The sequence below is a fragment of the Perissodus microlepis genome, chromosome 8 (genome assembly GCF_051167445.1).
Source record: "Perissodus microlepis isolate ML-2025 ecotype Zambia chromosome 8, ASM5116744v1, whole genome shotgun sequence".
NCBI classification, from domain to species: Eukaryota; Metazoa; Chordata; class Actinopteri; order Cichliformes; family Cichlidae; genus Perissodus; species Perissodus microlepis.
This window is the reverse complement of record NC_140468.1, coordinates 18,951,151-18,960,323: the sequence shown is the minus strand read 5'-3', so window position 1 is coordinate 18,960,323 and position 9,173 is coordinate 18,951,151. Positions and strand designations below refer to the sequence as shown.

The 9,173-nt window shown below is 42.9% G+C and overlaps 1 protein-coding gene across 1 annotated transcript; it reads left to right on the top strand.

Moving 5' to 3' along the window:
- Positions 1–459: 459 nt before the first annotated feature.
- On the top strand, positions 460–6,486 carry lrrc3ca (leucine rich repeat containing 3Ca). The gene is made up of 2 exons (XM_084938012.1): positions 460–1,172; positions 5,098–6,486. Exon 2 carries the CDS (start codon positions 5,183–5,185, stop codon positions 5,975–5,977), a length of 795 nt encoding a protein of 264 aa, XP_084794138.1. The 5' UTR covers positions 460–1,172; positions 5,098–5,182; the 3' UTR covers positions 5,978–6,486.
- Positions 6,487–9,173: the final 2,687 nt, after the last annotated feature.

Sequence of the window (9,173 nt, the reverse complement as noted above, 5' to 3'; positions counted from 1 at the left end):
TAAATTGAAACAGGCACTGGGATGGGAATTTGAAAAGGATATGTTGGAAAACAGTGATTTTTATTTTATTTTATTTTATTCTTTATCTCTCACTGCTCCAGGATTATACAAAAAGCAGTTCATAGATACATAAAATACTGTATTTCAACTCAAATAATCAAAAATTCTTTATGTTTATGCTTGACTCTCTTCCTTAGCACACATTCATCACTATCAATGAAAGAAAAAAAGAAGTGAATCATATGCCTTCTGTTATTCCAGAGCACCAGGGAGGGAGTTTGGGTGAAGTATCCCATTTTATTGATTTTAATTCCATTAATACCTTATGACTGGCTGCTTGGCAGGCTCTCCCAGGCTAGTGGCCATGCACGTCTGTTTTTATAGTGGATTTGATTGGACATCCTTATCGGGTGGCAGCAGGCAGGAAAAGGGACTGGAGACCGGCAAAGATCCACAGCGCTGGCAGCCAGGCTGCATGTTTGAAACAACAAGCTTCAGATCAAACATGATCAGTGTAGGCTGCCAGCACAACCGAGCCATGTTTGTGCACCGCATTGTGCATGAGCTCATTTCTGCGTTTGTGTGTGATGGTGTGGGAGGGACACTCTTTTACTTTCCTGGCACCTGATGCATGCACACTGAACTCACGTCAATCCCAGCAATTAGTAGATTCAAACGAATGAATGGATTAAGTCATGCCATCACATGGACTTTTCCTCTGTATATATGTTCAGCACTCAGCTCTAAGCAGTGGCAGAAAATATCCGACCAGTGCGTAAATGCGCCGTGAGACTGTGCATTAATATCAATTTTGCCATGTATTTGGATCAAAGTCAGTGAGACACCGCCGTCACTGAAAGTCATGCCCTCGCTCTGTTTTCTTGCCAGTTCGCTGAGGCTTGGGCAATGTTGCCTAGTTTTCTCGTTGCGTGGAAACTAAAAGGCTGCTCTGAGTGAGAGCCCTGGAGTGAAGGGGCATTTCCACTGGCGCGTCGTAGTTTCCAGAGCGGCTTTCGCCGCAAGTTTGACGAGCTGCAGGAGGACTTACTGGAGGCGAACCAAAATATCGAACAAGCCGCTTGTTGGAAAGCGCACTGATCTGGTGGAAGATATTATTTTTGGACACTTGCCTAGAAACGCGCCATGGAAGGAAGAGGGAAAGCGGCAAAGACGTGAGTGTTTGTGTTTGTGATACTGGCCACGATGCATGTGTTTTTTGTTCTTTGTGATAATTTATGCAGCTAACCCCCCCCCCCCCCCCCCAAAAAAAAAAAAAAAAACAACCCCAAAAAAGCAAAAAAAAGATCGCCGTTTAAACAAAGATTTTAAAAACGTAGCCGCTGTTGGGAAAAGGCGCTTAATGGTGCTGACTATAAACAGGATGAAAGACAAACTTAACAAAGGTATCGGTTCCACGAGGTATCACCTTTATCTGCTTTCAGTTCATTTTAACCAGATGCTTGTACGTGAGGAAAACTGGTATTTCCGCAGGACCCGGTAGCCGGTTTAAGCCACTCATTTTAGCTCCTGTGATGTCAGCTGGTGTTGTCATTATCATAAATTAAAGTTTAAAACTAATGGCATCACTAGGCTGTAAAACTTTATGTTGAGGATTTGAAGATTCAAGTCAATCTTGAGGATACACTGATGAGTCAGTGACACAGTTTTCTAATCTCCAGCACGGAATGAGAGCCATTGCATCAGAAGAGCTGGCTGCTCGGCAGTATTACTGTTTACTGTACTGCTCTCTAAGTCAAGTTAAAAAGATTTTTATTTGGAAATGGAAATCTACCGAGTGCAGTGTTTTGCTGCACGGAGCCAGAAAAGTGTATCCAGAATAGGGCTTCATGAGCTGAAATCGGTGAAATAATATTTGGCCTGCATTAAAAGGACCAATCCAAGTTAAACAGGCTATATCGAGGATGTTCATTTGTCCTTTCCTTGTTGCTGTTTACCCAGGCCGCCACAAATAACTGTCAGCTCAGGGGAGAGTGGGGTGAATTGTGCCAGTTTTTAGTTAACGTGACTTTAAAGCGAGGCCATGACAGTAATGCTTTCAAATAAAATATGTACATATATTTTAGGATGTGGTGCATCCTTGGGCACAATCACTTTGAAATATAGTATTTAAGAAATACAGCTTTCTGGAAAAAAAAGTGGCACAGCATGCCCCCGGTGCGGGGTAAGTTGTGCCTTTGGAAAGAATACCTTGTGGTAAATTGTGCAACTGATTATAAAAGATTCTTTGTGCATACTCAAAAGCCAGTTCAAGGCATTTCATGGGACTTAGACCATAAAACATTGCTTCTAGTGCCTTTATATATTCTGCCAGTTCTTTCTCCTATGCTCATCAAAGACTTGATTGGCGAGTCCAGTTCTTCTCTTCTCACTGTATTGTTTTAATGTCATCCTGCATATGTTCATCCTCCTTGCCACCTGACGAATGGACTCCCCCTTCTCCATGTCCTCTAAAGGAGTGGAAACCCTGCCTGTCCTCCTCATTATAACTCCTTGGCATGATAGTCTAGTATTAATTGTTGGTCTGAAATTAAGATTGTAGTATAGTTTTAGTGGTAAACTGTAGAAATAAAAGCTACAATTACAATAAAATAATATATTTAAAATATTCATAATTGGGGGTGAGTTGTGCCAGTGACACAGCTTAACCCAGGCCCCTTGGCACAAATCACTCCAACCCTACTATTTAGGAAAAAATGCATCATCCAGCAGTTTTGAACTAACATCATGCTAGCTGTGTGGACACAGTGTAGCTTGTCAAAGCATTAAAACATTTGTGCAATGTTTTCAAACTTGTCTATAACTGCTCAGACAAATCAACCGAAAAACCTTGAGCCTAGAAATTTTACTTTGAAAACCGAAAAACTGTTGTTTTCTTATCTTAAATGTGCTTAATTCTCATGCAGTGTCGTTCCCTTCTTTGCAGGATAAGTAAAATGGCTGACTGTTCAAAAATGTGTGGTCACATGACCAATTTCTTCTATGGTTCCCTAGAAACAGGGGGTGGCACAACTTCCCCACTGGCACAAATCACCCCACTTTCCCCTATTTAAAATTCACGTGGTGTTCACAGCTGCCGCAATAGGCTACTGTTGTGAGACTACACACAACAGACACTAACATATATTAGATCTTAATGACTCGGATGTCTGGGTGTGTGTGTCCACGTCATTGCTCCATATTAAAATGGTCCCAGAGTGTGCGCAGGCCTGACAGCAGTGAATTTAGGAAGTGAGAGATTGACCTGTGGCTGCAAAAGCAATGCATTTGCAGTGCCAGCTGCATCGTTATTTATCACATTACGTTAAGAAGACTAACCGTTTCTAGAACATTTGCATGCATGCAATCTTTTGCAAATGCATTACAGATTTTTCTTAATTTTTTATTTTATTTTTGCAGACCTGTGCCCCACCCTGCTACTCATCCAGCTTACACCATGTCTACTGTCTTGATCTTATTTACAAGTGTCCCTTGCCTTTTCCCTCTCCTGCCTATCCTTTCTCTTCCAGCTGTCTTTGTCAGCTGCCTCTTTGGCTTACTAACATCTGCCCTTTTCCTCGATCTCTCATTAGTGTCACGCAATGTTCTCTGTGCTGTCACTGCAATGTTACCCCTCTCCTTAAATCGTTGTGATATCATTCTTTCTCTCACAACCCTGTGCTTGTGTGTCCAATTTCCCCGTCTCACCCACATGCTTTCCCCATCTCTGTCACCAGCCCTTTTACTTCTGCTCCCCCATTATCTCTCAGCCAAATACCAGGCTGGCATGCTATGTGATGGGAAAAGTACTGCCTTTACAGAAGCATAACACTAGCCGTACAAGACCCTTAATTTCCTTGGGTTTTAAGCTTTTCTGTCGTGCTGTTTTACGTTCTCGTACACCCTGCTGCCACAGAGTGCAGAGGGAAATCCTTTGAAAGTTGCTTTGCCTGGCCTTGATGAAGACGGATAAATGGCATATCTGAAGGAGGCAAACCGCAGCAGTCAGTGCTTAATAGCACAAGCTTCATCTGTGCTTTGCATCAGTCTCCCCAAATGGCTCATTATTGAGGTTGTCTGACACTCATTTGTTAACTAGTGTGCACTGAGGGTTTTAGCTGCATCTCATGTACACACCACCAGTGCCACTACTCACTACCCCCAACCCCCCCAGTCATGTGATACTTTGAGGTACTTAGAGATCGATTTCATTTTTAATCTTGGTAAGTGGATCTTGCTCAGTCCCTGACCATTTTGGAGAAATTAAGCAGCCTGGTGAATTCTTCTTTCTCTTCAAACAAGGCAGATCATCACATTGTCTGTTTAGTTGTTTTGGGGGCATTAGCATTTACCTCAGCATAAGGATTGGGTGGCCAGCGCTAACGTTACACTGACTTAAGGAGTTTTTCCTGAAGAGGATTAGTAACAGGATAGGAGTAAGCCCTTATCAGCTATTAATGAAGTGTGTTAAGGTGGGTTGACCTGCAATTTTCAAAGACTTACCTACAAAATATAAAAGTTTTATCATTTACAGGACACAAAGACAAGCTCTTATCTCTGTGTTACTTGCACTTCCCAGTAAAGCTAGAACATGTTAAATAAAAAATCTGGAAATGTGACAAAAGATGTTAAAGAAAAAAAGTTAAAATGTAGGTGGAGTTATGTTTTGTTTAGAACATTTTTTTCCCTCTTAGTGTCACACTACTATGTTAATGCCCGTCTATGTGTACTGAAATAGCCCTGCACTGCAGGGATGTCAATTATAAAAGAGGCACAGTGACAGCAAAGTATTTTCTTAGCTTGTTTATTATGCTGGGATGAAGGGAATCTTTGATCCTTTGAGTTTCTTGGAAACACCAGTTGTTGCTAGTTGGCAACACGCTGAAATGAGCGTACAGTATTCCCGCTGCCTCCACAGTGCAATTAGATAAGCTCCTGTTGCTCCCTTAAATAACATCACCGCTTCTGAAGAACATTTACAGTCATCAGTGTTTTACAAAAGAAACGTTTTTCACTGTACAAGCTGCTCTTCATTTCTTGCTTTCAGAAGGTAAACTTCCCACAGCCTGTGTCACTTTCTGTTGTTTTTTTATGCAACAGGTTCAACAGTTACTGGGGAGGTTGACGTGGACTTCAGTCCTCAGCTGAGGTGTTCCTCCCTGGAGCATGCCCACCGTATCCCACAATGTCCCTTCTTGCAGACTGGCTGCTACGCCACTCAGTGGTCATGTGTTTGCTGCTGCATAGTTTGGTGCTAATGACCTTCTGCTTTCATCATGCTGCCACGAGTTGCTCCAAGAACTGCTACTGCACCGACAGCGAGAGTGGCGGCAAGACGGTGCGCTGCAGCAACCTGCAGCTCACAGAGATCCCGCAGGACATCCCCAATGACACACGGCGTGTCTACCTGGATTTTAACCTCCTCACCACAGTTCCAACAAATGCTTTTGCCGGTTTAACCCAACTGGTTGAATTAGACCTTTCACACAATGAACTAAGTGAGTTAGAACCAGGTGCGTTCAGAGGCCTTGGCTCCTCGCTACAGTTCCTGGACCTTTCTTCTAACAAGTTAGGAAACTTGACCCCTGATGCCTTTGAGGGGCTGCGAGCTCGCGCCAACCTAACAAACAATCCGTGGCACTGTAATTGCAATTTGCAGATGGCCATGCCTCGTGTGGACCTGGAGCCTGCATCACTGACAGGCGTTGTGTGCCACACTTCAGAACCTGAGAAAATAGGAGTTGAAGGACTTGCCTTCCTGTTGGCACCGGACATAGACCTCTGTGTGGAGATGAAGAGGACTACAGATGTGGCCATGCTGGTTGTTATGTTTGGCTGGTTCACCATGGTCATCTCCTACCTTGTCTACTATGTCAGGGCTAATCAGGAGGACGCACGTCGACATCTGGAGTATCTCAAGTCACTGCCCAGCAGACAGGGCAAGTCAGAGGAATCTTCCACCATTAGTACTGTGGTCTAGGACTGATGATGGAGCTTTGCGTGGGAACTGAAATGGTATCCCACAACAAATAGGACTGAGGTACTGCCCAGCTGTTGTCACGGAGCCAAGTTGGGCAATAAAACATGTGCCTGCACAAGAAAACCAGGCAACCTAGCCCAGATGAATAATTCATGTTTCAGCAGCCCGTTAGGAGTTTTCGTTGGCTGAGTTGATGGTTTAGTCTGCGCGCTAAAGAAGTAAAAGCTGTGGCATCTTTTTTCTTGAACTCCAAACATGGGATACAAATAGAATTTATCCAGTGGTGCATGCACATTGATGTACCTCTCTCACAAACAGACAAGTGAGGAGGAAGCATCAAACAGCAATGTAAACTGTAGGACAAGGCAACACTACAGTATGGAACTCTGTACATCTGTTTCCCATTAAAGTCCTTACAGTATTCACCACTATAATATAAGTGAAGTGTTGTTTTGGGGGGTTTCTTATATTGAACTGAGCTGAAAATATATACAGCATTTGGAATCCTAGTCACTCTTTTGCAGATGCATCACTTCTCATATCTCCCCGCAGATGTATGCACGATGAAGCAATACTCAGTTATTCTGTGATGAGTTTGATAGCAGCTACAGTACCAGAGCACCATATCGATGAGAACAGCCGACGTCCAACTGGCTCTACATGTAGGGAGTACTTCACAGAAAACTCCTGCTACCTTATGCCTTAAACAACATGTGCATTCAACACATTGTGTGTGTGTGTGTAGGAATGTCCTCTGGCTATAACTGCACATAAAAAGACTTTTTCTACTTCTTAACAAGCAACCTTTGAAAAGTCATGACAATTATAGCCTACATTATATCACAAACACATTGAAGCTCTGGAAAATGTGCTAATCATATATCATTCTCAGAAAAAAAAGATTTCAGGAGGTAAGAATTTGCAATTATTTGTTATTTCATATCCAAGCTTCTTTTTTCTTAGCTGGTCGGAAAAGCCCAAACATACATTGCTTTTATCCCTTTACACAGAGGAATCCTTTATGATACCTGGTTATCTAGTGTCTGCTTTTGTGCTGTTTTTCATTTTCTCTCAAGCCTTTAAAAGGCTCCCATGGTGCCTGTGGGAACCATATTGTCTGATGCGGTCACTGGCATGGGTTTTCAAAATAACATTTATGAGGCCATGACCTGCTGGGTCCATTTAAAGAGCTGGCGGGGAAGTGAATCTCCGATTTCACCAGAGGATGGAAAATAGGAGGATGCATTTGTATCTCCTTTGATGAAATCATGTTTTTTTCTTTTTCCTGGTATAGAAAGGTAAGAATAGCCCAGTGCAGTGCTGAATAATGAAATTTGATGTCGAAGATGAGGGGAATGGTTTGTCAACAAGGGCTTCCCTGTGTCGGACACACAAATTGCCTCTAGAGCAGAGCAAGACCAATGAATGATTTATGGTGGCCATAAAAACACTTGAGCAGAAAGACTGGGACTGCACCCTTCATCTTCTATGACCCAGTTCTTGAGGAGAAATTGAGGGAGAATGCCACAGGGGATCATCTGCCCCCATCTCTGCAGCCCAGCTTACTCTTGCTTGGGTAAAGCACTTTCCAAATGTCCTTCGGCTGCTCATTGATGGTCCACAGAAGTTGCAGTAAACTCTGAGCCAGTTCCATCTCATTCTCAAACTCACTTTCCCAAAGGCAACCCTGTGCCTGTAAGGAATAGTCTGACAATTTAGGAAATACTCTTTCTTGATGGGGGATTGAGATCAAAAACTGGGGTATACTCCAAAAAAACAGCTTATATAAATAAGTTTCACTTTTATATATTGATTGATTTATTAATTACCTGTACAAAAGCTAAAGTACCAGATTATTTCTTGGCTAAGATCTAGGGTTAAATGAACATGTGCTACTAAATGTATTTTTAGACAGTCATACTGGGGCTATGCTAAGCTAAGCTAAGCTAAGCTATGCTAAGCTAACGTCAGGGGGGAGATTAAAAAAAAATCGCTTCATACCCAAGTTATGAAGCGGTTCTTTAAGAAAAGCTTAGAAAAGATTGAAAGTTTCTGGGGAAAAAATACAAATTTAAAGGTGGTTGTTGGTGTTACGTGCTTGAGTAACTTTTTCTGTTAGCAATATCTGATGAAGAGGCTTCGTGCTCCTGAGTTTCAGGAATTTGTTACAGAAAACAATCATCTCTTTGGATTTAATCTTAAAGAAACCCAGGTACAGCCTCCCACGATGAGCAGGAGCTTCAGCTGTACTGAAAAATAGATGGTGTACCTCCCTGTGACATTTCCTGCCACAGTCACTCATGCACGCACGCACACACACACACACAAATAGTGATCTCTCCTACCCTCTTTCCTCCAATAACACACTCTCACGGTGGCTTTGAAACCAGCCACCGTAAAGGGAGCCTAACTGCAGGGGGAGATAAGCATTAAACTAGTAGCAGACATGTGTCTCAGTAGCTCTTCCAGCTAATATATGTGAGTGTGTACATTCATTCGTATCAGAGGCGCGGGTGCATGGCGGGTTTTGAGGGTGCCGGTAATGCAACACCTGTTCCCCATGCACACATAAATGTTGCTGAGGTTAATTTAAATTTCAGGCCAGCTCAGCTTGCCCCGCCTGCTACCTTGGACACGTTACACTGGTGTGAGCATTACAACTGCTAGGTAATGGGACACAAACTAGGGGATAAGGTGACTCATCCAATCCCACAGAGCACAACGCTGTTTGGGGTTGGGTTGCAGGTGAAAATGTTTCCAGGTTCTGAGATCACATAGTCCCCGAGTGAGGACCTGAGTGGGCACCCCTCAATTTGCTTTTTTAGCCAAAAAGGTAAGTGACACCTTCAAGGCTTTATCTGAGGAGACCGTCAAGGACATCCTCTGGGTAAGTGTCAATATTCTTTGAGGCTGATCTGAAGAGACTTTCAGGAGACATTGTTTCAAGGTCCCAGCTTTATTTTGTGTTACACAGCTCCCCCTGCGGTGGAAAGTGTGTAAGTGTGAGGAAAATAAATGTCCATGTCTATACATTACAAATAGAATTTATTAGTCAAAGAAGATTGCATTTAAAAGACAATAACAAGGGCAAAAGTAGATAGCATACTCTAACTAAAAAAATCATTTTATTTAGAGTATACTGGGAGCAAAATGACCTGCGGGACCCAAATTGGCTTGCACGAGTTCCCCCTGACCC